This window comes from Hyperoodon ampullatus (assembly GCF_949752795.1).
Source record: "Hyperoodon ampullatus genome assembly, chromosome: 19".
NCBI classification, from domain to species: domain Eukaryota; kingdom Metazoa; phylum Chordata; class Mammalia; order Artiodactyla; family Ziphiidae; genus Hyperoodon; species Hyperoodon ampullatus.
Genome location: NC_136932.1, coordinates 18,867,166 through 18,894,632, shown reverse-complemented (window position 1 = coordinate 18,894,632; position 27,467 = coordinate 18,867,166). Strand labels below are relative to the sequence as shown.

General features: G+C 64.0%; 3 protein-coding genes across 3 annotated transcripts in view; 2 read left to right on the top strand and 1 right to left on the bottom strand.

Annotated features, from left to right (window-relative positions):
- Positions 1-12,877, top strand: part of MYO15B (myosin XVB) — a gene marked incomplete at both ends in the record, with an annotated part of 30,900 nt that extends 18,023 nt beyond the window's left edge. Inside the window, 39 exon segments of the mRNA XM_079725514.1 lie at positions 20-115; positions 219-454; positions 539-717; positions 932-1,004; positions 1,452-1,613; positions 1,852-1,952; positions 2,050-2,114; positions 2,240-2,324; positions 2,526-2,624; positions 2,774-2,895; positions 2,994-3,188; positions 3,413-3,491; positions 3,662-3,769; positions 3,843-4,098; positions 4,193-4,280; positions 4,393-4,606; positions 5,071-5,183; positions 5,407-5,466; positions 6,023-6,098; positions 6,232-6,350; positions 6,544-6,662; positions 6,733-6,874; positions 7,100-7,211; positions 7,321-7,475; positions 7,887-8,032; positions 8,201-8,264; positions 8,355-8,427; positions 8,828-8,904; positions 10,181-10,254; positions 10,354-10,469; positions 10,562-10,656; positions 10,759-10,836; positions 10,970-11,066; positions 11,246-11,391; positions 11,554-11,669; positions 11,928-12,061; positions 12,242-12,375; positions 12,510-12,650; positions 12,818-12,877. Of these exon segments, the coding sequence (XP_079581640.1) occupies positions 20-115; positions 219-454; positions 539-717; positions 932-1,004; positions 1,452-1,613; positions 1,852-1,952; positions 2,050-2,114; positions 2,240-2,324; positions 2,526-2,624; positions 2,774-2,895; positions 2,994-3,188; positions 3,413-3,491; positions 3,662-3,769; positions 3,843-4,098; positions 4,193-4,280; positions 4,393-4,606; positions 5,071-5,183; positions 5,407-5,466; positions 6,023-6,098; positions 6,232-6,350; positions 6,544-6,662; positions 6,733-6,874; positions 7,100-7,211; positions 7,321-7,475; positions 7,887-8,032; positions 8,201-8,264; positions 8,355-8,427; positions 8,828-8,904; positions 10,181-10,254; positions 10,354-10,469; positions 10,562-10,656; positions 10,759-10,836; positions 10,970-11,066; positions 11,246-11,391; positions 11,554-11,669; positions 11,928-12,061; positions 12,242-12,375; positions 12,510-12,650; positions 12,818-12,877 (4,605 nt within the window).
- Positions 12,878-13,257: 380 nt separating this feature from the next.
- RECQL5 (RecQ like helicase 5) overlaps positions 13,258-27,467 on the bottom strand; it is a 31,182-nt gene continuing 16,972 nt past the window's right edge. Inside the window, exons 8-19 of the mRNA XM_079724953.1 lie at positions 17,599-17,817; positions 17,248-17,347; positions 17,080-17,116; positions 16,900-16,958; positions 16,741-16,814; positions 16,324-16,417; positions 15,933-16,067; positions 15,038-15,579; positions 14,789-14,879; positions 14,366-14,584; positions 14,066-14,135; positions 13,258-13,978 (exon numbers count right to left, since the gene is read on the bottom strand). Coding sequence (XP_079581079.1) covers positions 13,878-13,978; positions 14,066-14,135; positions 14,366-14,584; positions 14,789-14,879; positions 15,038-15,579; positions 15,933-16,067; positions 16,324-16,417; positions 16,741-16,814; positions 16,900-16,958; positions 17,080-17,116; positions 17,248-17,347; positions 17,599-17,817 — 1,741 coding nt within the window. The 3' untranslated portion in view covers positions 13,258-13,877. The remainder of the gene's footprint in view (positions 13,979-14,065; positions 14,136-14,365; positions 14,585-14,788; positions 14,880-15,037; positions 15,580-15,932; positions 16,068-16,323; positions 16,418-16,740; positions 16,815-16,899; positions 16,959-17,079; positions 17,117-17,247; positions 17,348-17,598; positions 17,818-27,467) is intronic.
- Positions 25,750-27,105, top strand: SMIM5 (small integral membrane protein 5). The gene is made up of 2 exons (XM_079724656.1): positions 25,750-26,044; positions 26,489-27,105. The coding sequence occupies exons 1-2, from the start codon at positions 25,918-25,920 to the stop codon at positions 26,596-26,598; spliced, it is 237 nt and encodes a 78-aa protein (XP_079580782.1). The 5' UTR covers positions 25,750-25,917; the 3' UTR covers positions 26,599-27,105.

The following is a 27,467-nucleotide window of genomic DNA, read 5'->3' as shown; positions in this document are numbered from 1 at the left end:
TTGCCCTCCTTCCTTGCAGGAGCCATCCCTGCCCAGACCTGGGCAGTTGCTGACCAAACCCCTGACCCGGCTGGACAATGAGAACCCTCAGCATGCCCTGGATATCAACAAGGTGGTGAGTGACACACTGGGGAGGGGCAGGGTGGGCCCGTGCAAGGGGTGCTGGCCGGGCACCGGGAGCCCCTCACGTCCTGCCTCCCCTTGCTCTGTGTCTGCAGATGCTGCGGTTCCTGGGGGACGGGTCCCTGGAGCCCTGGCAGGAGCAGACCATGGGCCAGTATCTGGTGAGGCAGGGGCAGCGCCGGCCGGGGCTGCGCAACGAGCTCTTCAGCCAGCTCGCAGCCCAGCTCTGGCACAACCCAGACGAGCAGCAGAGCCAGCGCGGCTGGGCCCTCCTGGCTGTTCTGCTCAGCGCCTTCCCCCCAGTGTCCACGCTGCAGAAGCCGCTGCTCAAGTAAGGGGCCCGGCAGGTGGGGGCCCCGTGGGTGTGCTCAGCGGGCCACCCTGTACCCACGGCAGCCCTGTGCTGTGCCCGCAGATTTGTGTCCGACCAGGCCCCCGGGGGCATGGCAGCACTGTGCCAGCACAAGCTGCTGGGAGCCCTGGAGCAGACGCAGCAGGCCCCTGGGTCCGAGCGGGCCCACCCACCCACCCAGCTCGAGTGGACGGCCGGATGGAGGCGGGGCCGCATGGCGCTGGATGTCTTCACCTTCACCGGTGACGCCTGCCTCCTCTCGGGCCTCCCCAGGCCCACAGTGGAGCCTGCCCGGCACTCTCGCCCTCCCTCGACCCCCTTCCCGCCTCAGCCCTCCCGATGTGACCCTGACCTCCCTGCTCTCCTGCTTTCGGAACTGCCATGGGACAGTGTTCCCTTCCTGTCCGGGTGGACCCTGCTGTCCCTCACTCTTGTCCCTACCCCTCGTCCCTGCAGAGGAGAGCTACTCGGCCGAGGTGGAGTCCTGGACCACAGGGGAGCAACTCGCTGGGTGGATCCTGCAGAGCAGGTGTGCAGGGCCTGGGATGGGCGAGTGCCGCCCACACTGGCCATTGTCCCCTCTGCCTCCTGGTTTTCCTCATGCTCCCAGCCCGCTCTCCCGCCAAGCACCTCCTGCGGCTGCTCCTGCAGGCCCAAGGCCAAAGCCTGCTCCCCGGGTGGCGGGATGGGGGCGAGGGGTCGGGGTAGGTGGGCAGGGTCCAGATGGTAGATTCAAGACGGAGAGCAAGTAGAGAGTATACCTGCTAGATCTGGTCCAGATTCTCATCAAATTGAATGAATAAATGCATCAGGGCCAATGTAGAAGTAGAGGGCTGTGAGTCGCACTGGGTCCTCAGCCAGGTTCCTGTCCCCTTCCACCACCCCCTCCCCCCAGCCCACCCTCAGGTCCTTGTCCCTTCCGGATGGTCGTCCGCCTGGCCGACCACCATCTGCTACATGCCCTTGTCTCACCCAGAGGCCTGGATCTGCCCCCGCGTGGCTGGTCTGTGTCACTGCACTCTAAGGACTCCTGGCAGGACTTGGCTGGCTGCGACTTCGTGTTGGACCTGATCGGCTGGACCGAGGATCTGGGGGACCCGGCTGGTCCCCACAGCTACCCAATCGCCCCCCGTGGCTTGTAGGTGCCACCCACAGCACCCCTGACCTGCTCCCATCCCTATCCTGTCGTAGGTGACCCCCTCAGCCACCCTGTCAACCGCGGGGGTTCACAGGTGCTGCCACAGGCCCAGCCCGCCTGTCCCCAAGCCTTCGCCCACCGCAGGGGGATGACCCCTACAGCAGCTTCTGCACCTTGCCTCAACCTGGGAACCTCCCGGCCAGGGCACCTCCTCATCTGGGCCCACTATCTCCTGCAGAGCCAAGGACATCCCCCCGGCCCCTGGCATCCAGGCCCCCTCACTGCCCCCAGGTCCCCCTCCAGGCCCAGCCCTACCTCTGCCCAGCAGGGGTCACACAGGTAAGGCTGGGAGTGGGCACACTGAGGTTGGCAGAGTGCTGGGAACGGGGGTGCCAGAAGCCCCACGCCCCAGGCAGGTGACAGCAACCCTCCACAGGTGAGTCCCGGACCTCAGGGAGTCTAGATGGCTTCCTGGACCACCTCTTCTCCCCGTGCCTCAGCGTGAGTGTCCTGCACGCAGACCCCACCCCACTGCTGCCCCTGTGCCCCCGGGGCCTCTGCTGCCCCTCCCATCCCTCCTAGGGCTCTAGCTCTGACCTTGGGACCTGTGACTTTTGTCCCTTCAGGATCTGCAGCAAGGCAGGGCTCTGAGTGACCGCATGAAGGGAGGGGGCGCCATGGGGCCCATGCAGCAAGGCAGCTATCCCGTGGGTGAGTGCGGGGCTGAGCACCCATCCAGAGCCTCTCTGCCCAGCAACACAGGCAAGCATGGCCTGGGATCCCCACGCAGCTGCAATCAGAGCTCTGGCCAGCACCCTGGTGGCCCGTACTCTTCTCTTTGCCTGGGGCTAAAGGGAGGCTGTCTGTGGGCCCAGGTAGGGACTGACCGGGGTGGGGGCCCTGTTCCCTCAGTGTACTCAGGGATGATGCAGATGCCCGGATACCAGCCAGCCATGATGCCTGCACCCATGCCCATGATGCCAGCAATGGGGGCGGTCCCCGCCATGCCAGGTAAGGCTGGACTATAGCCACTGGGTCCCTTCTCAGGGAGGGACTGGAGGAGGGGAGGGTGTTGCCTGGGGCCTAGAGGGCACAGTGGGCAGAGGGCTGGGAGCTCAGCCATGGCGCTCATCCACCCTGACTGCTTGCCATACCCCCAGCCATGGTGGTGCCACCGCAGCCGCAGCCGCAGCCACAGCCACAGGCCCTCCTTCCCAGTGTGGACGCGAGGCAGCTGGCAGTCCAGCAGCAGAACTTCATCAACCAGCAGGCGCTGATCCTGGTGAGGATGGGCAGGGCCCGTGGATTGCCTAGTGGGTACAGATCTGTGTGGCGAGGCTAGGCCAGCTCTTACCTGGCACACCACCCTTCCCCCATCAGGCCCAGCAGATGACCACCCAGGCCATGACCTTGTCCCTGGAGCAACAGGCAAAGCAGCGCCAGAGCCAGCCCCTGGAGCATCATGCCCAGGCCCAGGCCCCTGGAGCTGCCTCCGTGACTCCACCCCCAGCCATCACCCCCAAGCCCAAGAAGACACCCACCCCCCAGAAGGAGCCAGAGCATGACCTGGCATTGGTAGGTGCCTGCCTGAGGGTGAAGAGCTGAGGCCAGGCAGGTGGCAGGGCCGGGGTGGGGCAGCAGGCTCCAAGGCCACAGAAGTGGGAGACCTGGGGTGGGCGGCGCGGGAAGATGCAGAAAAGATGCTGCCAGGCCCCAGCCCCACGGATCCAAGTGGGTTTGCTCTGTGAGTGGCAACTTGTCTGGCAGGGCCGCTCCTTCTCTTTCCCTTCCTGCCACAGGGGACCTCACAGGAGGCTGAAGACAGGCCCCGGCGGCCCAAGAGCTTCCAGCAGAAACGGGACTATTTCCAGAAGTTGGGTGAGGGCCCTTGGGGTGGCAATCCCACACAGAAACTCAGCCACCGCCCCAGCCTGGCCGGGGGACGGTGGGGTGCACTCTATTCCTCTAGGTCAGTGTGGCCTGTCCAGGAGCCCAGACGGGTGGGCTAGGTGGAGAGTAATAGTGAGGGCCATCTGGGACATTTACAGGGCAGCAGCAGATCAAGGTGAAGACGATGAGGCCTCCGGCCAAGGTGAAGATCCCCCAGGGGGAGGAGCAGGAGGAGGAGCCGGAAGAAGAGAAACCGAGAGCAGGTGGTGGGGAGAGGGGGTGGGGGCAGGCTTTGTGGTTCTGCACAGGGTCTCACATCTTTCCTCTCTTTCTGGTCAGTGCCGTCACCTCCTCCTCCCCCGGTAGTGAAGAAGCCACTGACACGAGATGGGGCCAAAGCTGCACAGGAGGCTGAGGCTGAGCCAGCCACAGAGGTGGGGCCTAGCGGTGGTCGCCAGCCGGCCGAGGGCAGAGCCGTGGTGCGTAGCTCGGACCCTGAGCCCCAGAAGGCAGAGCCCAGCAGGGAGATCCGCAACATCATCCGCATATACCAGAGCCGCCCAGGCCCCATGCCCGTGCCCGTGGAGCCGCCCAGGTGCACCCCGGCGGTGGTGGGGAGGGGGAGGATGGCAGGGGCTGCCCGCTTCCCAGAGTCACCGTGTGGACTCCTGACCTCTTCCTTCTCTCAGGAAGCCCCAGATCTTCCTGAAGAAAAACAGCCCTAAGGATGAGGCTCTGGCTAAGCTGGGGATCAGCGGTGCCTCCTCGCTGCCCTCGGTGAGGCCCCGTCCTGTCCAGAGCGTGCTGCTCCGCTCCAGAGCCCTCCTGAGGCTCCCCGGGGTAAACCCGGCCACTAGTCACAGCCTGGGTGTATCCTCTGCCTCCCCAGACGCTGTCCCCCAGCCCAAGGAAGGGCCCCCCACCAGCTGTGGCCCCTCGACCCAAGGGCCAGCCATGGCCCTCCAACTCCATCAAGGAGAAGCAGGGGCCCCTTCAAGAGCTGTTTGGCCAGAACCCACCCACTGCCCAGAGACCCCCGCCTCCGCCAGCACCCCCACTGCCTCCACCCTGCGACCCAGCGACCCCTCCAGCTAAGCCGCACGGTGAGAAACCCCACATCCCCGGGTGGTGGGCTTTGTGGGGGGCGGGGGCAGGATTCCCAAGGGCCTCTCAGCGCTCACGGCCGAGGTCAGCTGCTCGCGCTTCCGGACTTTGGAGCTGTGGGTGAGGAGCCCCAGCTTCCGCGTTCCTGTGGGGGGCAGGGCCCAGGCACCCCTGGGGCCTGTCTGGCATGGAGGGACGTCACGGGGCGTGGGCCTCGTCAGGAGTTTAGTGACCCCGCTGACGTGGTCAGGGAGGGCCCACACACATCAGGGACGGCAGGGAACATGGGAGGCTGGAGATGGAGGCCGGAGATGGGACGGAGCGGGGGGAGGGAGGCAGCGGAGGTGGACTGAGCTGGGCCACGTGGGGCCCTAGTGGGCCGAGGGTCTTCTCTCCCCGTGCCCGCATCATTCCTGCTTGGGCAGCTCCTCGCCTGATGCCCTTCGGCCCCTCCATCCGCCAGGCCTTGTGGAGCCCATGGGGGACCTGGGGATCTCCACCCAGCTGCTTGTGCCCTCCGGCAGCGTGTGCTTCTCCTACGCCAGTGCCCCCTGGAGGTTGTTCCTGCGCAAGGAGGTGGGCGTGAGGGCGGGCCGCAGCCTGGCCTCTCTGGGTGGGGGACAGGGCACTGGCTGTAGGACTGCCAGCCTGGGGCCCCAGCATCTCCTCTCCACACACAGACACTGGGGGCTGCTTCCCCAGCCCCACCTCCTCCGGCCCGAGAGGCAGAGGTAGGGCGGGAGGGGGGCTGGGGGGGCACCGTCCGGCCCCACTCTCACTCGCCCCTGCCCTCGTCCAGGTGTTCTACCCCCGGGAGAACTTCAGCCACCCCTACTGCCTCAGGCTCCTCTGTGAGCAGGTGAGAGCCCAGCCTACCTGGCACCTGTACAGACCGCCCCCACCCCAGGCAGGAGAGCAGCCCCAGTTGCGGGACGCTGGTGTGTTTCAAGCCCTGCCTTCGTTTATTTAATCCTCCCAACATCCCTCAGTATAAGGGCCATTTTTGATTTATGACGAGGATTAAAAATAAAGCGTATACAGCACCCAACACAGGCCTGGCACACATTAGGTGCTCGCTGGTGCTTGTCCCTTTGCCACCTCTAGATGCTCCCAGATGCTTGTGTCTGTTCTCCCCAGTTCTACAGTAGCTGCCCCCACCCCCCCCCCCAAGTCCTGTTCCTTCAGGGAAGCTTATCTCAGCTGATGGAGGAGCAGCAGCCCGACTAGTGCCAGCAGCTTGGGGGAGGCAGATGGGAGCTCTGGGTGGACGTGGCCCGGGGCTTGGAAGGCCAGGCATCCCTCCCTGCTCCACCCACGTGCCTATGGGGCTCTCCAGCTTTTCCTCCACGCGTGGCTGCTTCTGGGGTGGGTTGTGGCCTCAGGACCTGGTGGTGACCGCCTGGCTTTGCCCCCAGATCCTGAGGGACACCTTTGCGGAGTCCTGCATCCGGATCTCCCAGGACGAGAGGCACAGGATGAAAGACCTGCTGCGTAGGGTCCAGGAACCCTGGAGTCAGGGAGCCGGAGTGCTGGGGGTTGGGCCTGCCCAGAGGGAGGGAGTAGACTCTGGGGTCCCCGCTGTGAGGGAGCCTGAGGACGGCCTGGGGCCATTTCTGCCCAACAGGAGACCTGGAGGTGGGCCTGGACTCCCTGAACACAGCTGAGGACAGTGTCAAGAAGCGCATCGTGGTGGCCGCCAGGGACAACTGGGCCAATTACTTCTCCCGCATCTTCCCCGTCTCGGTCAGTGAGGCTGGGGATGGCAGTGCCCAAGGCTGGAGGCCAGCTTGGCCTTCCGCAGCAGGATGAGAGCTGGGGGTGGGCTGGGCCCCAGTGGAACTGACGAAGAACAGCACTGGCCTGAGCAGCCACAGGGTGTCTTGGACGGTGGCGGGGAGCCCGGAGCCTGTCCATGAGCCAGCCACCTTCTGGGCAGGGCGAGGGCGGCAGTGATGTGCAGCTGCTGGCTGTGTCCCACCGGGGGCTGAGACTGCTCAAGGTGACCCAAGGCCCCAGCTTCCACCCCGAGCAGCTGAAGACTCTCCGCTCGTACAGGTGAGCCTGGGCTGGGGTGTGGCGTGGGCCGGCGAGACGGCCCCCAGCTCACGCCCCACCCTCTGCACAGCTTTGCTGAGGTGCTGGGAGTAGAATGCCTGGCTGGCGCCACCCTGGAGCTGTCACTGAAGAATGAACGGCTGGTGCTGCACACGGTCCGGGCGGGAACCATCAAGGCCATGGTCGAGCTGCTCCTGAGCGAGCTCAAGAAGGCAAGTGTGGGCCAGCAGGACGCCGGGCGGGGGGCCTCCAGCACCGCTGCGTCGTACCCCGTCTGGTTTGCCTGGACTCGGGGCCGTCAGCCAAGCTCCTTCAAGCTGCCTGGGGTGGGGCTGGAACTTGGGGGCGCTTGGTGGAGAGTGATGCCAACGGGGGAGCAGGTGGGACAGGCAGGACGGAGTCCTAAGTAGGCTGGCAGCTCACCCACCCACCTGCAGGACTCCGGCTACGTCATTGCCCTGCGAAGCTACCTCACTGACGACCACAGCCTCCTCAGCTTCCAACAGGGGGACCTCATCAAGCTGTTGCCAGTGGCCACTCTGGAGCCAGGTATCCCCGGGGCAAGCAGGGCGGCTGGCACCCGGCGGGCAGATGAGGTGGAGCCTCCAGGGGCAGAGGAGCCGGGGGGTGAGACACCATCCTTGGGTGTTTCCCCCAGGCTGGCAGTTTGGCTCCACCGGGGGCCGTTCCGGACTCTTTCCTGCTGACATAGTGCAGCCGGCTGCTGCTCCGGACTTTTCCTTCTCGAAGGAGCAGAGGAATGGCCGGCACAAGACTCAGCTGCAGCACAGAGTGTGGGATAAGGCGTCGGAGGTGAGGAAGACGGGGGACGCCGAGGCGAGGCCCAACTAGGAGTCGAGGAAAGAAAGGGCTCGACTGCCCCAGAGCAGCGGAGGGCCACCCCACGCCTGGTGGGCAGCGCTTGGTCTGATGCCGCCTCTCTGCCCGCTCCCAATTTCTTGTCCTGTCTCCCCAGCAGGGCTGTGAGTTCCCTACGGGCAGGGGCTGGGCTGTCTGCCTCTTGTGTGGCCCTCATGGTAGCTAATTCAGCGCCACCTGGAAGATGCTCAATAAACAGCTCTTGACTTTCCTGGCTTCTGGTGGTGTGCTCACTGCAGCTGCTCTGCCTGCTTCTCTTGGGTTGGGCTGGGGTGGGGGCTTGGCCAGGGCTGCTGGACAGGCCAGGGGACACTCGGGTGGCACTAGGTCTCCTGTGCCCTTAAGTTCCCCACCCACCCCTGGAGCCAGGCACACAGTGACAACTTGGCCACCAGCCTGTCCCCGTCTGTGGCCTGCATCACCCTGCCCACGGACTCCGACTACACCATGCAGGAATTTGCCCTGCGCTACTTCCGGAAGCCCCAGACCCTGTGAGTGCCCTGGGCCCGCCCCATGCCTGCCCATCCTCAGTGTCCCTGAAGTGCGACACTCCCTGCTCAGAGCCACTGGGCCAGGGCTCTTAGCACCCTCCCTACCCAGCCTGGGATGGGGGTGGGAGGGCTAAGCAAGCAGGGCTGTCCTCCCCTCCGCCCTCTCAGGCTGGGCCAGACAGGTGAAGATGCCGAGAGGAAGGCCATGGCCAGCCTGGTGCAGTATAGCAAGGTAAGGGGGACGGTGGGGAGGAGCCGGGACAGCAGACCTGCCCCCTGGCCCCCATGGCCCCAGACCCACAGCCAGCCTCTTTGGCCGCAGGCTCCCATCCAGGCATCACTCATCAGCGTCAGTGACGAGGACGTGAACAGGCGGGCTGTGGAAAGCTTCCAGGGTAAGTAGCCACGGTGTCCTGGGTCGCCATGTCTGCAGTGCCTGGGACCCAGGCACCTGGTCGCCTTCTGTCCTTGAGTTCGCCGACTCGGGGAAGCTCACTGGTGGCTCCTATACCACATGGCCCTCACCCACTTCTGCTCATGCCCAAGGGGCTGTGGGTTGTGTGGAGTCTGGGCTGGAAGGCAGCGGTGGGTCCGGCTTGCTATGCGCTTGGTGTAGCCCTGGGTGGCCACAGAATCTCTTTGAACCCTGTCTCTTCATCGGTGCAGCTGAGACTGCTGCTCTGCCTGGCTCACACGCATTCTGAGAGCAAGGCATGAGATGGCCCTGCATAGCGACAGCATGAGCCAGGGCCAGGCGCCCAGCCCAGCTCACCGTGCTTTTCATCCTGCCCGCAGCTCTGATGCAGTTTATGGGGGACCAGTCCAAGCCCCGGGGCAAGAACGACCTGGATCTCCTCTACGGGCTGCTGAAGGTAGGAAAGTGAGCTGGAAGCTGTGGGGAGTCAGTGAGCCCTGAGGGCCCCTTCCTGTCCTCCTGCCTGGGCCTCCATGGGACCCCCTGTCCCCTGGTCACTATACATTCAAAGCATCCAAAATTAGTTATCAAGCACCTACGTGCTGGGGGCAGGGCAGTGAACCAAGCAGGCCAAGTCCCTGCAGAGCTTACAGCCTGGTTAGAGGAGACACTCAGTAAACCCTGATGCAACGTGTCCAGGGCAAAGAGTGCCGTGGAGAGTGATAAAGCAGGGGAGGGGCTGCTACAGTGCAGAAGGCTTGGTGACAAGGTGACCCTGGAGCAGAGACCTGAAGGAGGCCAGGGAGTGAGGCACGTATGCATGGGGGCAGGGCCTGGGGGCACGCATGCAGGCAGAGGCGGGGGCGAGCCTCGGCCCCAGCAGGGCCAGTGTGGCTGGAGCCCAGTGAACAAGGGGGAGAGTGGAAGGCGTGGACCAGGAGGAACAGTGGGTCCGCGTCACGGTAGGCCTTGTGGTCCACTGTCAGGACTTGGATTTTTCGAGGTCTGGGAAAACACTGGAGGGTTTTGAAGAAGACGTGGCTTACATTTCGTGGGGTCGCTCTGGCGGTTGTTTGCGATTCTGGGAGTTTAAGGGCAAGGAGAGGGTTCCTGCCACGATCCCAGGTGAGACATGGTTGGCCCAGGCCCAGAGGCAGCAGCAGGGTTTGCTATGAAGTGCACGTGGGGTGTGAGAGCGAGGGGCCGAGGGGGACACGGAGGCCTAGGCCAGAGCAATGCTGGTCGCCACAAGGAAGCCTGAGTGAGGACGGGGCCGGCCTGGTGGAGGAATCTGTTTGGGACGCGTGAAGTCTGAAGTCCCAGTCTTCCAGGTGGAGGGTCTGGGCTTCGTGGGAGAAGTCTGGGCTGGAGGCAGGCACCGGGAGTCATCAGCAGACAGAGGCCCAAGGGCACCGCAGCCCTTAGAGGTCAAGGAGATGAGGGGGTCAGCAGAGATGACTAAGACAGAGGGACCAGAGAAAGAGGACAGGGCCGAGCACGGCCTGGAAGCAGGTAAAGATGGTGACTTAGCTGAGTGGCCAGTTGTGCAGATGCTATTAAGCCGAGTGAGACCAAGACCGAGAGGTGACGGTGGGCTGTCACCCTGACTTGGCCCCCAGCCCACGGCCACTGGCAGGACTTCGCTGACTTCAGATCCCACGCTATCCCTCACTCCACTGCACTGCACCACACTGCAGCCCCCGACCCACTACCCGCCCTTCCTGTCCCCACAGCTGTGCCAGGAGGAGAACCTCAGGGATGAGATTTACTGCCAGGTCATCAAGCAGATCACAGGACACCCCCGGCCGTGAGTGTGGGGGACGGGCGGGGATCGGTGGCGGGCCTCTCGGGGGCAGCCCAAAGTGCTGCTGCCCGGCCGGCCCAAAGCCCAGGCTCTGCCCTGCAGGAGACTCTGCGCTCGAGGGTGGACTTTCCTCAGCCTCCTCACAGGCTACTTTCCCCCGTCAACCTCGCTGATGCCCTACGTGACCAAGTTTCTGCAGCATTCGGCCCTGAGCCAAGGTGCTGGTGGGAGGGGCTTCCAGGCTGGGGTCTCGGCTGCTTGGGGAGGGGTTTGGAGATGCTCATGACCCCAGCCTGGCTCCTCTCTGCAGAGTTGGCCCAGAGCTGCCAGGAGCACCTCCAGCGCACAGTCAAGTACGGGGGGCGCCGGCAGCTGCCCTCCCCAGGCGAAATGCAGGCTTTCCTGGTACGGGCGGTGCAGGCGGCTGGGTGTTCTGGGACTCCCTCTGGGTGGGGGGAGCTGGGGCCTCTGCCCACTGGGGTACTGACCCCGTACCTGCTTTGGCAGAAAGGACAAGCAGCCCACCTGCTCCTAATTCACCTGCCCGGGGGTGTGGAGTACAAGACCAAAACCCACACTTTCACGGTGAGCACAGGGACACAGAGAAGGGGCTGGGGAGACCCAGGGAAGCCGTGGGCATCAGTTCTGGGGACACCCCTCCCCCCGCAGCCTCCTTCCCTCCCCAGCACCCCCGTCACAGCCCTGTCCGCATGTCCAGGTGGCAGCAGAAGTGCTGGAGGAGATGTGTGGGCAGATGGGCATCACGGACCCCCATGAAGTGCAGGAATTTGCCCTCTTCCTCATCAAAGGGGAAGGTAGGCCACCTGGCCTGGGGAGGAGGCGTGGCCCAGCTGGATTCAGGGATGTGGCCTTGCCTGCCAAGTCCGCTCTTCTGGCCACGGGGGAGGCAGCTCCCACGCTGGGGCTGGCAGGGCTGTGGGCGGGGCTGGCCCCGGGCGGCAGGGCAGGCTGTGGACCCGGGCTCCCCGCGCAGGCCAGCTGGTGCGGCCCCTGTGGCCCCGGGAGTACCTCAACAGCGAGGTGGTGGGTCCGGACGTGAGCCTGCACAGCCGGCGGCTCGGCTGGGAGACCCCGCTGCACTTTGATAATCCCACCTACGTGAGCACCCACTACGGCCAGGTCAGCCCCACTGGGCCCCGCGCTGCCGTGCCGCTGGTGCTTGGAGCCTCGGCTGCAGCTTGAGGGAGAGTCCCTCCCTGGGTGGGGGGAGGGCTTGAGGCCCAGGAGCCACCCACCAGGTGGGGCTTTGGGCACAGCTGCCCCCTCGCTGCTCCCCCTCAGGTGCTGTGGGACTACCTGCAGGGGAAGCTGTTGGTCAGCGCCCAGGAAGATGCCCGACTCGCCAGGCTGGCTGCCTTGCAGCACCTCAGCAGGAACCAGGAGGAGGCCGCCTCAGAGTGAGTGTGGACGCAGCCCTCACGCCTCCTGTCACCCCACCACCCCGACCCCCTCCTCCAAGGTCAAGGCCACTTGTACCCTTTGTGGCCCTAACCAAATGGGGCCTGGGCACACCTGCCCACCCCCCATGCTCCTCAAGGGCAGAGCCCACGCCTCATTCATGTGTCTGGATCCCCGGTCTCACCCACGGTAGCCACTGGTTCATCTACTTAGCATCTGCTGTATGCCCAGCTCTGACTGACCAGGCTGTGTCCTAGGCAAGACCTACTGGCTTACTTGCCGAAGCAGCTGCAATGTCAGATGAATGTGGCCGCTGTGAAGACACTGATGGGCCAGGAGCTGAGGCAGTTGCAAGGATGCAGCTCTCAGGAAGCGCAGATCAGCTTCATAGGTGGGTCTGGGGCTAGGGGGCAGCTGGGGCGGAGGCGGGAGCCCCAGCAAGGAAGGGGTGAGGGTGGAGGGGCTGGGGAAGCTCTCCACCTGCCCTGCCCTCTCCTCTGTCCTGGGGGCAACGTCCGGCAGGTCCCGGGCCCCAGCGGTCAGAACTCCGGCTCTGCCCCTCCATCCGCAGAGGCCGTGAGTGAGCTGCCCCTCTTTGGCTACACCGTCTACATGGTGCTGAGAGCGAGCGAGCCGGCCCTGCCCGGCCCTGGCCTCCTGGGGCTGAACTGCCAGCACCTCATCCTCATGGACCCCAGCTCTCAGGTGGGCCAGGCTCCTGACCCAAGTGCTGGCCTGGGCACTCTCGGGCCACTCGTCTCCCACCACCCACACTGACCCCTCCCCCAGAGGGACCAAGCTCTGCTATGTCTCCCCCCGTCCCCCCTCCCCGCCCCCAGGAGCTGTGCCGCTCCATCGCCCTGAGGGACCTGCAGCGGCTCCGCGTGCTGAGCCCACTGGGGGCTGAGGGCTCCCCTGGCCTGGAACTCAACTATGGCTCGGCTGACAACCCCCAGACCATCTGGTTTGAGCTGCTGCAGGTGGGTGGCCTCTGCGCCCTGAGAAGGTGGCAAGCGCCCCACCCAGGCCTGGTGTGCCTGGGAGCCTGGGCCCAGGCCTCTGCCCACTGCTCCAGCGTGGTGGGGCTGGGGGCAGAGGCAGGGGGCTGGCTGGGGAGCCCTGGCCTCACATGCCTGTGCCCGCACAGGCCCAAGAGCTGAAGCACACCATCACCTTCCTGCTGGACCGCAACTCTCCTTCCACTTAGTGGCCGGGCTTCACCCAAGAGGGGTGGGGGAGGGGCAGAGACGAGGACAAGAAGCCTCTCTGGCCCAAGTCTCACCCGGACGGTCTCCTTTGGGTGCTGTCAGGCCAGTCTGGCCTGGACTTCACCGCTTGGCTGTTCTGGAACCTGCTGCAGCACAGCCCAGCTGGCCCACGGGGAGGGGCTGCTAGAGCGACTTCACTGGGAAAGAGTCATGAGACTCCCTCTGGGGTGGGCGCTGCAGGAACTTGGCTTGGGCATCCGACGTTGCCCAGTCTGGGGGAGATGCCCACCTGGGCCCTGGCCCGACCTGAGCATGAGCCCAGCCCTGGGCGCAGCAGCTGCTGAGGAAATAAAACTCTCGAGAGAACAGGGCTGCGTGCGTGTGCATGAGCACCAACAGGACTTTATTCCTCTGGTAACTGTCGCAGCCCCGCCTGGCCTTCCCGACCAGGGGCTGAGAGGGAGCAGCGCCTGGCTGCTGCCCGTCTTCCCATGAGCTCTGCACCTGGGCCGGGCTGGAGGCTGGCATCGCGAGGGAAGACGGTGGTGGGGGTGGACCTGGGGCCAGCCCGGGCTCTTTCTGAGTAGGCCCCAAAGCCTCGGACCGGTGGGCCTCACCCCCGGCTTAAAACGCGCTAAGTACACAGGGTGGAGGGGCCTTTCTTCTGTTCCTCTGGCAGCAGCCACACCTCCTGTCACTTTCTGATCTGAGGCTCTGGCCCAGAAAACCCAGCCACGAGGGCCGGGGAGGCAGGGAGGCTAGGAGAAAGAGGACCTCAGGTTTCGCAAGCAAAGAGAAAGGTGGGCTGACCTCTGACCTTGATTTGGGAGGTGTCCAGGCCCATTTCCAAAGCAAGGCATGGCTGGAAGGGGGAAGAGCCTGAGAGCAGGCGATGCCCCAGCAGCAGGAGGCCGCCTACCTTCCCCGTTCCTGAGCGAGGCCCGGGCTGGGCCGCGGTGGAGTCCGGGGAGGACACCGGCCCCGTCGGGCAGCTGTCGGTCATCTCCGCGGGCCACACAGGCCGTGCCAGTCAGCTTCACTCTCGCACCGGGCTCGGCCGTGGAACAACTGCTTGATGACGTTCTGGGCCTCTTCCTTCACTGGATTCGGGATGGGGGAGAGTGAGAGCCAGTCTCCCCACTACAGGGCCCCCACAGCACCTCCCGGCCGGTGATGCAGGCACTCACCGCTCCTTCCCGGAGACGGATTCTGGGTCAGCGAGTGTGAGAGGTGGCGGGCGAAGGCTTTAAACAGCTCCTGGGGACAGAGAGTGGAGAGGAGCAGAGAGCGCAGAACCTCACCCTGCTCTCTGAGCGACCCACAGCTGCGATCCAAGAGCGAGGCAGACCCAGGCAGTGGGCAGCAGGCTTCCGGGCTGGGCTGCTTCCGCCCTGCTTTCTCCGGGGGCTCACACTCCCTACCCACCCACGCACTGCACCCAAGTGCCCCAGGCTCAGGGGAGAACAGAGCCCATGCACCTACACTACCTTGGATGCAAACTTGCCCTCCTTGTAGAAAGGGGTCAGACACTTGACCACGACATTCGCAGCCTCCTTCAGCGAGATGCCAGGAGCCAAGAGCTGGCAGGAGCCTCGGGGGTTCAAGCTGCCCTGATCGCTGGCTGAGACACTGCCCTTGGTCTCAGCTAAGATGGAGACGTTGGCTGAGGGGCATGGCCTCTTCTGAGCCTGGCTCTCTGGGTTCTCCTGGGCAGGGCCACAGTGGAGGGTCACTCTTGGGCTCCCTGTTACCGGCCCCTCCCCTCCTGGAAGACTGGGCCTCAGCACCTCCTGGCTCCCTCTAGCCCAGCCCATCTGCCCTGGGATGTGGAAAGAAGAGATGATTTTCCCAAACCCCTACCCAGAGCAGACACCAGCCTGGTAGACAGGTATCTTCCCCCCTCTCAGTACCTGCTGGGGTCTGGGCCGCTTGCCCCTCTGTGCCTCCTTTGTGGGGGTGGGCTGGCCTTCTGGGGGCCTCTGGTCTCTGAGTGGGCAGGCACTGGCCGGAAGGGAGAGCAGGCGTCAGAGCTCCAGATGCCAGCCGCACCCTCAGCCCAGGTGGCCCAGTGAAGCCCATCGTGGGAACAGGCCCCAGGCTTCAGAGGCCCAGTTAGCAGAGGGAATTCTAGAGGATTCCAGGACTGCCGGTGACCTCACCTTGGCCCCTCCTCGGAGCACTCCTCGGTCTGGGGGTGGGCAGCCAAACGTCCCATGGTTCCATCCTCCTCCCCTGTGCACTTCTCTGGGGCCGTCAGGGGTCCCCGTGCCCCGTCACGGCAAGGGCTGGCACCCTCTGCCCCTGGGGCTGAAGTGAGCGGAGGAGAGCTCTCAGTCCTTTGGTAGAAGAAGCGGGCGATGTTCTGGGAGTCCTTGAGGGCCGCTGCGGCCAGGAGCTGCTGCTTCTTGCCGGCCCGGGCCTTGGCGGTAGGACTGCCCGGAGAGGGGCCTTTTGCCTTCTTCTCGGGGGAGGGCGCCCCACAATGAGCACCGCTCCCGGGGGCCTCTGCTCTGGGCCCAGGGAGGGGCTCAGCGCAGTCCTCATCCTGGCGGCCACGGGGCCGGCCGGGCGGCTCCTGCTCGCCTCCCTGCACTGGCCGGGGGTCTTGCTCCTTGAGCCGCGTCTTCTCCATCAGCTGAGGGGCCGTCTGGAACGTGCAGGAGCCTTTCGGGAAACCAGCTCCCACCCGCTTGTGTTTGAGCTGTGAGGAGGAGAGAGGCTTCTGACCCCAGGTGCCTCCAGGGCACTCTCTTTTTTTTTTTTCAGGGCACTCTCTAGAGGGCCCAGGGATGGCCGCGTGGATGGGGCTCCCGGGAGTGGGGGCGGGAAAAGCGGGGCGGGACAAGGCTTGGGGGTCGGGCTGGCGAGACGGGCGCTGTGGGGGGCTGCAGAGGCGTAGCTGGCAGAGTACGGAAGCGCGAAGGCCTGCCCTGGGGCGCCCTAGGGCCAGGGCTGTGATGCCAGGAGAGCAAGGACTATGCCCTCGCTGAGGGCAAGGGGCCGTGCCGCCTCTCCTGGACCCAGGTTTGGTGGGGACACCAGGACGCCACTCACCGAGTACACCTGGGAGGCCGGCCGGATGTCATACTCGCTGGGCTCTGGGGGCTCGGCCTGGGCGCTGCAGCTCCTGGCACTACCTCCCACATCGTAGGGCTGCCCATCCTTGGAGGCTTTGTGGATCTCAGCCACCTGGGGCAGGGACAGGTGGGAACGCCGTTGTTGGCACCCCTAGCTCCTGACAGCCCCAGCCCAGGCTTCCCACGAGTGGGTTCTGCAGCACCTGGGCACTGGACAAGTTCTAGTTCACACGGGGTTGGCTAGAAATACTTCCAGCCGGGAAAGGAGGGAGGTCGGGCTCCCCCGGGAATAAGCGCCCCCTGTGTGGCAGGCTGCCTCTCCCACCCAGAGCCCGGAGCACGCCCCGCCCACCCCGCCCGGTGCCCACCTTCTTCAGCACGCTGGCCTTGTACAGGTTGGCCACCTTGGCATTTCGGAATGTCTCGTGTTCCAGCTCCACTGCCTTGGCCTGGAGATCAGATCTGAGGGTAGGAATGAGGTTAGGGTGTCAGGTAGGCCTGAGGCCCCTCCCTGTTAGATCCTCCCTGGGGACCCTGGAGATGGCTTCAGAACGGCCTTGGGCACAGGGTTCTGACCTGGACCGTCTGGCCCCCTGTGGTTTACTGTCCCTCAGCAGCTCCTGGCAGCCCCTCGCTTGCGGCCAAGCCTGCCCCTTGGTGAGGCTGTGGAGACTCACACCCCCTGGGAGTAAGACGGGTCCCAATGTGGGGAGGGGGGCTGGGGCTCCTGCGTCTGCAAGGGAACAGGAGCCTGGGGACCGCTCCTCGGCCCTGACGTCACTCACCCATCCGTGGAACCTGCGGCCTGGCGGTTGCTGCTCAGAGCCTCCTCCAGGAGCCCCAGGCAGTGCTCACGGGCCTGCACAGGGGAGGGAAGCTGGTCAAACAGTCTCAGGTTGGGGGGGATCCTGGGGGGCAGGTGTGACGAGCTGCCCACCTCTTACCTTCACAGTGAGTCTGGGGATCTTCCTACTAGAAGCCTCTTTCAGGGGACAGTCTGCATCTGGGGGGAGCAGAGGTGAGTCCTTCCACTCTCCTTTCTGCTCTCTGGCATCCCCAACCCCCCAGTGAGGCATCCTCCATCCACACCCTGAGACCAGCCCAGGGGGCATCTCTGTACTGACCTGGGGGTACGAATTCTTCTATTTTGGGGTCTTTGCCCTGGAAGATGACATGAGGGCCTGTGAGGCATCCTGCCCCGCAAGACAGCTCCCAGTCCAGCACCAGGGAAGGGGCTGAGAGGGCGTGAGCAGGGGGCCACCTGGACCCCACTGAGCCCCCGTCCCCTTCACCTTGCGCAGGCGCATCTGCTTCTGGTAGAAGAGATTCCATTCCCGCTTGTGGGCCTCGTCTCTGCCCTCATCCCCGCTGCCTTCAGAGCCTTCGTCATACCTAGGAGACAGGCTGGGCATGAGCAGTCCTGGGTCTGGGCTTTGCCCTCCTGTCACGTGTCTGCTGGGACAGTGATGTCTCTGATGCCCTGGCAGCTCATGGGCAACACCGAAGTCCTGGCCCCAGTGTCGCCCTCGGGGCCGGGGGGTGGACTACGGCACTGTGTCGCCTCTGGTCTGGCCTTAGCATCAGGGAGAGAATGCCAGACTATTTCCAGTGGGTTGGGGGCCCCTGGCCTCATAGCTCCTCACCTGCTAAAGCCCCCATAACCCCTGCGGCCTCCCTCATACAGCTCAGGGTCAAAGCTGTTCCTCTGGGAGGGCCCAATGCAGGTCTTGCTCCAGCTGCTGCTTTGCTCCAAAGCGTCCAGCTGCTTCCGCACAGCTGCAGGGTTCTGGCAGTGGTCACAGCCTTTGGTGCAGGCGGGGGGCGCATCCCCGAAGTACTTGGCAATGGCAGCGTGGCGGCACCTGGAGCGGGCAGCATAGCACAGGCAAGGGGTGACGGACCCACGCCGGCCAGCGTTCGTTCACCCGATCCTGAAACTCTGGTGGAGCACGGCTACATGTCTGGCACTGTGGTAGGCATCTCATGCGAGCCTCACAAGGCATTGCTGGGGTGCCCATTTTACAGATGAGGACAGTGAGCTGAAAGAGCTTTCTCAAAGTCATGGAACACACGTACCCAGAGGAGCCAGGGCACGAACCCCATTCTGTCCTGCTTCTCTATGGAGTACTCCTCTGGGCCCCAGCCCCCTCTCCATCCTTCGGCAGTGGGGCACCCTGGAAGGAGCACGGACTCTGGGTGCAGACGCTGACTCTGCTGCTGAAGCTGTGTCCTTGGGGAAAGCATCTGACCTCCTGAAGCCTATGCACTCCTGCCTACAAGCCGGTGCAAGAGGAGCACTGGCCCCTTGGGCTGCATAAGGGCCAGGATGACGCTCTGAAGTGAGCTGCACAGCGCCCAGCACACGGCTCTTATTATCACTCTTCACTCTTTTCTGACGGGGAGGGAGGGAGAGAACAGCAGGAAGTGGCCCTACCCCACCTCAGCACTCTGCTCTACTTCTGTCTCCTGGTGACCTCTTCCTTGTTGTCCCCAACAAGCCTGTGCGTGCCCAGCCCAGTGTACACAGCCCGGGACCGGGGGGACTGCCTGAGAGCAGGAACTGGGCAGCTCAGGGCCGGCACCATAGAGCTGGCACTGGTGAGGGCAACAAGGAGACGCAGCCATGGCTGGAGTCTTCCTCGTTGTACCTTCCAGGCTGGAAGAATGAACCCCCCCAGGCTGGGGGCACAGTCGGTCACTGGGGCAGATGCAGAGGCCCGGGGGGCCACAGTTCTATCCGGGCTGTTACAAACAACCATTTCTGCAGCAGCCATGTGGCACGGGGCGGGGGAGCCCGAGGGGAGATGCCGGAGCAGAGGTAGGGCTGTCTAGTCACCACATCCCTAAGACAAGAAGAGCAGGCGTCATTGCTCTAAGCAGAACACCTCTCAATGTGAGCACTGCCTGGGGCTGCAAGAAACACTCTGAGGAGCCAGGACCCCGAGGGCCAGGCTCAAGGAATGACAACAGGTTTCGACACAGCCCCCAGGAAGCGCGGGCTGGCTGCCTTGTTTAGCTGAGGAGAGAATGGCTGGAGCTGGCAAGGAGGGCATGGCGGCCACCAGAGGGCGCTATTTCTGCCACACCCAAAACCGATGTGTAACTCATTCCATGGCTCAAGCCCGTGTGACCGACCGCACAGTGGCTGCCTGTCCGGCCTCTGGGAGGCTCTGGCATCCAAGTGGTGTGGCCACAAGGCTGGCTTCCTTCCCCCCACCCTCCCCCAAGCCCCGACTCACTGGCGTTTTGTGCTCACACTCAAAGGGCTCCATTGACAGCTCGCAGATGCGGGCTGGGGTCGGCTCCTGTCCTGCTCCGGGCACAGCCTGGTCTGCTGGGGTGGCACGACCAGCCAAATGTCAAACCAGCCAGCCCCTGGGCTCTGGAGCCCGTCCCTGACAGTCGGGCCAGGAGTGTGGAGACAGCCCCAGCTGACACTCTTTGGCAAGAACAAGATCAGCAGTGTCCTCTCTCCTCCTCCCGGGCCGCCCCCGAGCAACAGGCTAAGGCCAGGCCACTCCCAAGTCACTCGGGACTCCCAAGTTCTTCCCCAAGATGCCTCCCCAGAGGGCTGACTGCTTGGGTGGTCCAGCAGCTCCCCCACTGTTTACTTTCCTTCCCAGGAGAAAAGAGAGAGGAACCTGTCAGGGAGTGGCCTGAGGGCCAGGTTGGGGGTTGAGGGACATGGGCCCAAAGGTGCTCCTGAGGGCGGGGCGGGAGGCAAAGAACTGGGAGGGGCGCAGGCCCCCTCCCTCGCTCCCTCCCTCCCGACTCCACCGCTCAGGTGGAACCTCCCAGGGGTCATCTTTGCCAGGGAACGTGAGAGCCGACCTCCTCTTTCATCAGCTCACAGCCCAGGCCCAGGCCCAGCCCACACCCGCCAGGAGGGAGGAGAGAAGAGGAGGAGGAACCGAGGAGGGCCGTGCAGACCTTCGGGGCAGGGAGCAGGCACAGGAATCTGCAGCCGCAGGACCAGTTCCCAGCAGGGATTCCCTCGCCTTCGGGGGCGGCGGTGGCACTGGCTCCCTACTTCAGCGGCCGCCCCGTGTAATGTGACACTTGAATCTCCAGGACGACCAACAACAAAAAAAGCTAAGGCCGAGACAGCAGCTGGCTGTCAGCAGCCAGGAGCTCCGCTGCGCTGAGCAGAGGCACCCAGGGAGCAACCGCGGGTCAGGAAAGAGGCGTCCGCAAAGGAAGGAAGAGGTGTGAGCCCGGCTGGAGGGGAGGCCGGGGGAGAGGCACGCAGAGGCTGCTGGGCTCCCCAGCACCTGCGGTTGCCCCCCAACCCCAGCACCTGAGCTCCCAGGTGAGTGGCTCCCGCTCACAGAGGCGGGGACGAAGGGAAGGGAGCTGCCAGGGTCCCCTGTCTCAAGGGTGGAGGGCCACAATCTACCACAAGCACGGAGAGGAGGGTCCTGGGGGACACGCTTGGTCGTAGTCTCTGGAGAGCCTCCCTTTCGACCTCAGGCTCTCCCTTCTCTTGCTGGGACCCAGCACGGGGCACAGGCCGAGGCTGCAGCCCTCTGCTGGCTTGCTGAGCAGGCAGAGGGGCCTGGAGTGCCTGCTAACTCGGCAAGTTAGTTTAAGCTTTTCCTATTCAGGGGGCTTAAATGAGGAATTTGGCTGGCCTGGCCTAGGGGAGAACCATCGCCTGCCCACTGAGCCTCCCTTTTTCCAGGGATCAAGTCCCTGCTTTCTCCCAGGCAAGGAGGCTCAGGGCAGGGTCTGCTAAGCCACCTCGCACCTCCCAGGATGCGAACCTGTGGCAGCTCTGCTCATTGTGTCCTGGACAAAAGCAGTAGCTGCCACCTCTTATGGGGATCTTGGTGTTCTCAGCTCGGAGCTAGGCCCAGGTGCTCCTCCCTGGGCCCATAGAGATCCCCAGGAACCCCCAAATCTCCCTGAATGCCACGCCAGAAGCATGAGGGCCCTAAACCCAGAGTGGGGTGGGAAGGCGACAATGGTGGAAGTGAGGCTTGGGAAGGGACTGCCCCGCCCCATACTTGGCCCTCTGCCGCCATCAGAATGCTGATAGTTCTCGGGCAGCACTGAGATCAGCTCTCTTGGGCAGGGCCCCGAGAGAGAGTCGAGAGTTGAGAGTCGAGGCTGGCTGCCTACCCGTCCTGCTTCCCTGTCCTCACACCAGCGTTACAGTCCCCTTCCCCAGCCCCCCAGATGTTTTCCCCAAAGCGAACAAGCTAGTATCTACTTAGAAAAACAACCACCCAGGTTAAAGTGGAAACCAGGGATCAGTCGACGTGTTCTTGGCTCGGCAGAGGCTGTGGGATTTGGCCTGGGTTGGTGGCTGGGGAGATTAAAAGCCCGGCAGCGATGAGCAGTAATGGCACAGAGGGGACAGACGCCGGGTGAGGGAGGGACGCAGTGATGAGCCCATGGCTACCCCTGCCAGCTCTTATGTGTAAGGCGGCCCAGGCAGGCAGGCAGGGGTCAGAGTCCCTAGATCCAGAGGACACAGGTGGATGGGGGCCCCCAAACACAATCCCTGTGCAGGGAGAGAAGGGTGATGCCCAGCTTCTGGGGCTGCAGGAGTAATCAGCAGCAGCAGGAAGCACCTCCTCCTGTCCGGGAAAAGCTATGGGGCTGGGGAAGAGGGGCTGCTGAGGGTTCAAGTGTCACTGGACCCCACTGGAAGGCGGGGCCAAGGCAGAAAGCGCAGCACACAGTGGGCATCTCTGCCTTGCTGGTTAGGCCACCGGATCCCGCAAGACTCCCCCAACCTTCAGTTATGCCTCATTCTAGTTCTTTCTCTCGAACAAGACATTGCCCAGGGGGCAGGGGTGGCTGAAACCCACCTTGACAAAATAACAGGGCATGGCAAGAAGCCCTTGGGCCCTAAGCCATCAACACACCCTTATCAGACAGCACACATCTGCTGCCTGGGCTCTCCCCACGCAGCTGCACCTGGAGTTGGAGTGTCAGTTCTGCAAAGAGGAAACAGGGACGCTTCAGTACCAAGTGGCAGTTGTCCGGCCTGCAAGCGGCTGCCTGCTCTGTTGCAAGGCTCTCTGTGCCAGGAGATGCCACACAAAGGCATGTTTTCTAGTCCCTCCAGCTCTGCCAGCCTTCCCTTCAGCCTGGCTCTCCTTCCCCCTCCACCGGCTGCCACTCCAGCCGGGGAGCACACTCCGAAGGTGCCGAGAAGGGCCATGAAGGCAGCCGGGCCAGGGGAAGCCACCACTTGCTCTGGCTGCTTCTAACCGAGGCGCTACTGAGCATGGGGTTGGGCGAGATCCTCATTCACAGGCAGAAAGTACAGTTTGGGAAGGAGTGTGGTGGAGCTGAGATAGAAAGACTGGAAAAATATAGAGAATTACCAGTAGCCCCACTGGGCTTCCCTGCCCTCCGCTCTCCAAACCTGGGAAGGTTAAGAGGACAAGAGGCAGCCAGCCCCAGGACGCCCACCCTCCCTGGGCCACAGCTGGGAACACTCAGGGCTCCCTAAAACACAACAGCTGGGGCACAGGCCTCATGGTCACCTGACGACGGCTGGTTATATCGGGCACCAGGCGTCAGGCACCCCTTGGCCTCGCTTTAAATAGCGTGCTGGAAAGCCCGCCTGGGACCTGCTGGAATGTGCCTCCGCCCTCTTAGGAGAACAGGCCCCTCCAGCCCCCCACGGTCCCCACTAAGGCTCCTCTGCTCAAGGCCAAGCTGGAAATGATAAAACAGCAACTGAAAAGCAAAGGGGGCTTCAGCCTTTGGGGCAGAACAGCCGTGTCCAGCAGCCCCACTCCTGCAGACAGGATGCAGTGAGCAGCCCTGGGGCCAATCCAAGTCCCCAGAGGCCCTGGGTGTCCACGTCCGTGGCCCGCTGGAGTGGACTGACACTCTTTCCAGAGTGGGGCCCGGGTCCCCTGGGTGTGAGTCTGCAGTTTTCTGACTTCCTAACCCCTGGAGGACGGCTGACTTTAAAGGCGAAGCTTCGGATCAACAGGCCCCGCCTTTCCGGCACAGCAGTTCAGCCCGGCCCCACCTTCCTCCTCCCTGCTCTGGAGATCACGCCCCGACTGACCAGGGTCCACGCAACCTCTCACTCACAAGCGGAGGCGCCCCCTCTGCAATCCCTCCTGGGTCTTTGGGCGTGGGGGGGAACAGGTGAAAAAGCCCCCCGCCGACCCGCTCGCCTCCGCCTCCTCTGTGAAGGAGTGTCTCTGATGGCTACATTAGGCAGTGCAGGCCCTGGGCCAATCAGGCTGAAAAAGCCAGGCCAAGTAGCCGAAGAGGGGAGGGGAAAGCAGCCCTGCTCCTGAGCCCCGGGCAAGCTCCCCCTCGGCTTCGGTTGTCCCACCGGTCCCTCTTCCAGGAATGGGACCAGCGGGCGGGCTCCCGTCCTCCTGGAAAGCCGGGGAGCGAGATGCCCGGAGGCCCCAGAACAAGGGAGGGGACCACCTTCCTGTGCACACCTGCTCCACTGGTCAGTGGGAGGAGGTCTGTTCGGTGTGACCTGAGGAGAGGGGTCTTACGCTCGGGAAGGAGTTCATAAGCCTGAGACAGAAAGACTCGCAAGATCTGCCTTTGGTGACAAGTCACAGGAGGTTCTCAAAAGAGCAAGTGTGGCCTGGTGAGTGATGAAAGCTGTGTTCCAGACTCCCGAGTGTGGTGGGGTGGGGCTGATCATGCAGAGCCCTGGTCCCTGTGCTGAGCCCATCGCACGGGCCAGGCCCTCTGTGGGCTGCTCCTGGGCTGACTTATCTTGCCCGTCAAAGAGCAGGCTGCCTGAGACAGGCGCCCACGGAGGGATGGTGGGGGCAGCGCTGCCAGGCCCCACTCCTGCAGTGTGACCGCGAAGTCCCTTCCTCTCTCTGGTCTCAGTGTCCCCATGTGCAAAAGAAAGGAGGCAGGAGTGCATGACCCACGGCACTCTAGAATTCTATGCCTCCTAGTACATTGGAAAACTGGGATCCTGATCTCCTTTGTAGCAACAGGCGGACCCTGGGGTGGGGCGTGGGAGAAGCTGGGAGGCTCTGATTCCAGGAGCCTCGCCCTTTGACAGGAGACCATGTAATCCTCCACGGAGCCATCACCTGCCTGCTGCTACCCCCCATCATCACTTAAAACATAGTCCCCCCATCTCCAGCCGGCCCCCCACCACTCTCCTTCACCTCACACACCACAAACATCCCGGGCATGAAGGACACAGACGAAACTCCCCAAAGGTGTTGGAGGAAGGTCACTGACAGTGAGTGTGTGGGGGTGTGACCACCCCCAAAGGCCGCCTGGCCTCTGCTGCGCTGGCTGGACCCCGCCCAGAGGGGACTCACATGGGCTGGGCACCTCATCTTCATGGAAAACGAGGAAAGGAACAGACTCAGAGAGACGGAGCCACTCCGTGTCACAAAAGCAGGAAGAAGGCTGGCAGTATTCAAACCCAGGATGATTCGAATGCTAGTCTATGCGGGGGGCCACCTGACCCAACGAGGGCAGTTATCCTGTGGGGAAGGAGATGCAGGAGGAACCCGCGCCGGCCGTCCAGGCCCTGGAGGACCGTGAGGCGGAAGGGGGCGGAATTGGCCTGAGTGACCACAGGTGGGACTGACAAGGTCACCAGGAGGTCCCATCTTCTAACGATCAGAGCTGCCCAAGAAGGAATGGGCCGGGCTGGGCCGCAGGGGCGCTCCCCACTCGAGCAAAGGCCGCATGCCAGAGGGAGGGCAGGGAGCCAAGTGCGGTGCAGAGGACTCGAGCGGATGACCTTCAAGGCGGCTCTAAGGACGCTACGCTGTGGTGGCGGCGCCAAGAGTGACCGGCCTCACAGACCGCAGCCACCTGGGGGAGAACGTGCCTGGCTGAGGGACGAGGCGGCGGTAATGAGAGCTTACGGTCTGGCTCAGGCCCCTGGCCGCCTGCAGCCCTGCCCTGGCTAAGAGCTGCCTCGGGGAACAGGCTGATTCTGGGTTGGCACAGGCTGTCCCTGATCCCTCTCTGAAGAGGCGCTGGCTCCCTCGTGTCCACTGGCGAGGCGGAAGGGGAAAGAAGGTCTGTGGCGTAATGTGTCCCGACTCACTGACTCGGCCTGGACCTTCACCTCCGGCCCCTTGGGCACAACAGACAGGAGGAGGTCTCGGGCCTGGGGCCTGGAGGCTCAGTTGCCCCTCACCTGGGGCCGGGGGCAGGGGGTGTTGGGGGGAGGGGGGAGCGGAGGGGACTCTCTTGGTCAGCCAAGAGAGGCAGGTCCAAGCCAGCAAGAGAGGGAGGCTAAACGCCCCTTGGGACGCCTGGTCCCATCCTGAGAGAGGACCCCTTGGGGAACACTCGAAGGATACGGTGTCACCTCCACCTTCTCACAGGAAGACACCGTATGAGTAAAGAAATGGGGCTGGTGGGAGAGGTGGGGGGCCCCAGGGGGGCTCAGACCACTGCCCCCAGTCAGCTCTCAACCCCGGCCGACCCCGGCCAGAAGCCCCCATGAGCCTGCTCTCGGAGGAAGCCGACCCTTCTGTCCCCACATATGATGAAAAGCAAGGGTGCCAGGCTGGCATCCTGGAGCCCCGTCTCCCCACCAGGGAGGCACTCAGGGGCCGCCAGGGGAGCCATGCCCATCCGAGGCACCCTGGCAGCACCTAGGAGTGGTGTCTAAGACAAAGGGGTGTGCACTCCCCTTCACGGTCAGCAACCGTGGCTGACCTCGGCCGGCTGGCAGAGCCCTCCTGCGGCAGGGCCTCAGGCTCACTGTCATCCCCAGCTTCCCTCGCCTGGGCAGTGCCAGCTAGGTGGGGGCTGAGGGCCACAGAGGAGAGCTAAGCAAGGGGCCCTGCCGGCTCCCTGCCTCCCTCGTGAGCTGTGAGCCACCAGGGCTGTGAGGGGTGAGACCTGACAAACCCGTTCTGCAGGCTGGGGTAGGTGAGAGGACAGATCCTCTGGAGGCAGCTCCGTGGGGACTCCAGGTCCTCTCCCTGCTCTGCAGCTCAGGAGGAACCCCGGCAGGGACCCGGCACAGCATGGCAGCCTCCAACCTTGCGCTGGAGATGCGCTCCATAGGGGAGAGGCTGCTGCACAAGCTGCAGAGGCTGCCCCAGGCCGAGCCCGTGGAGATCGTGGCCTTCTCGGTCCTTGTCATTTTCACAGGTAAGCTGTGGCTCCCAGAGTCTCCTCAGAGCCCATGGCTCTTCCTGGCATCCAGGAGAGACGAGACCATGGTACCAGCCACGGGGCTGGCAGAGGTGGCTGGGTGGTCCCCCAGACAGAGGAGGAGAAGCAGATGTCCCCTGGGGGGAGCCAGGGGATCCCCCTAATCCTGACATGCTGCTCTAGGAAACGGGTGTGCTGGGCACCAGGGCCCAGAGGTACCTCCGGCACCCCAACCCACAGATGGAGGGAGCAAAGCTCTGGGGGCCGGCATGGGGACAGTCACACCTCTTCCCACTCTCGGGTATTTCTGACCACTAAGCCAGGGCTTTGGTGAGGGTCCTCCAGGCCCCCAGAGGGGCCTCTTTGGAAGTATGGTGGGCATTCTTTTCCTCCTCGCCTCTGAGTTTCCGGCACTCTCTGCTCTCTCCCCCAACCCCCCAGCCACCGTGCTGCTGCTGCTGCTGACGGCCATCGGCTACTGCTGCTCCCGGTGCTGCCACCCTAAGCGGGGAGGCAGGAGGGCCCTGGTGGGACCCATGACCCCACCGTGAGGGCCAGGGTGACGGCCGAGGAGGAGCCAGAGAGGAGACCGCCAAAGCCATGACCCAGGGAGTCAGCCTGGCCCTGCAGTCCTCACCCCTCAAGACAAAGATCCACGGGCCCAGCCCTGGCCTAGCCCAGGAACCCAGACACTGACTGAGAGCTGGAGCCTCGTCAAGGAAACAAGGGCTGTTCCGGCCACAAAACTCTCACCTAACAGTGCACACGGGGTGCCGAGGAGGAGCCGACTGTTTCTAAGACAGAAAACCACCAGGGGTCCTGGGCCCACCTGCGCCTTCTAACAAAACACAGAAGTGGGGTCCCCGCACCTGGAGAACAGCCCGCACGTGTGGGGAGCTGGCTCAAGGCTCCCACGCCAAAGAGGAGCAGGCCAATCGGAGAGGGGCTTTGCGCAGTAGCTCTTGAGTCCCGAGCTCCCCGCAGAGCGCGGACACGTCTGTGTTCCATTCCAGAATTTGCCTGTTTCTTTCCCAGTAAAAGCTTTCTGGTTATGTGTTTCTGTGGTGCCAGACTCCCTGGGCTGGGTTATGTGCATCAGGTGGGCAGCGTGCCAGAATTCCAGGAACATGGCCAGTGACCGTCCCTTCCAGGCCTCTGCTCTCCCTGTGCTCTCGGAAGCTGGAAAAACATGCAGGCAGGAATGCCAGGCGAGAGGGAAGGCTGCGGAACCAGGGGAGGGCTGCGGCGCCGTTCCTGAGCACCAGCTGCTAACAAGCTCCGCCCTCCCAGACGCCTGCTCGGCAGTGGCGGAGGCTGCGTCTGCCCCAGGCAGGTGCCGGGCTCAGGAATGCCACGCCACAGTCACCACTGCCATTAACTGCAGCCGGCACACCCCGGTCCTACCAGGCTCAGGCCACTG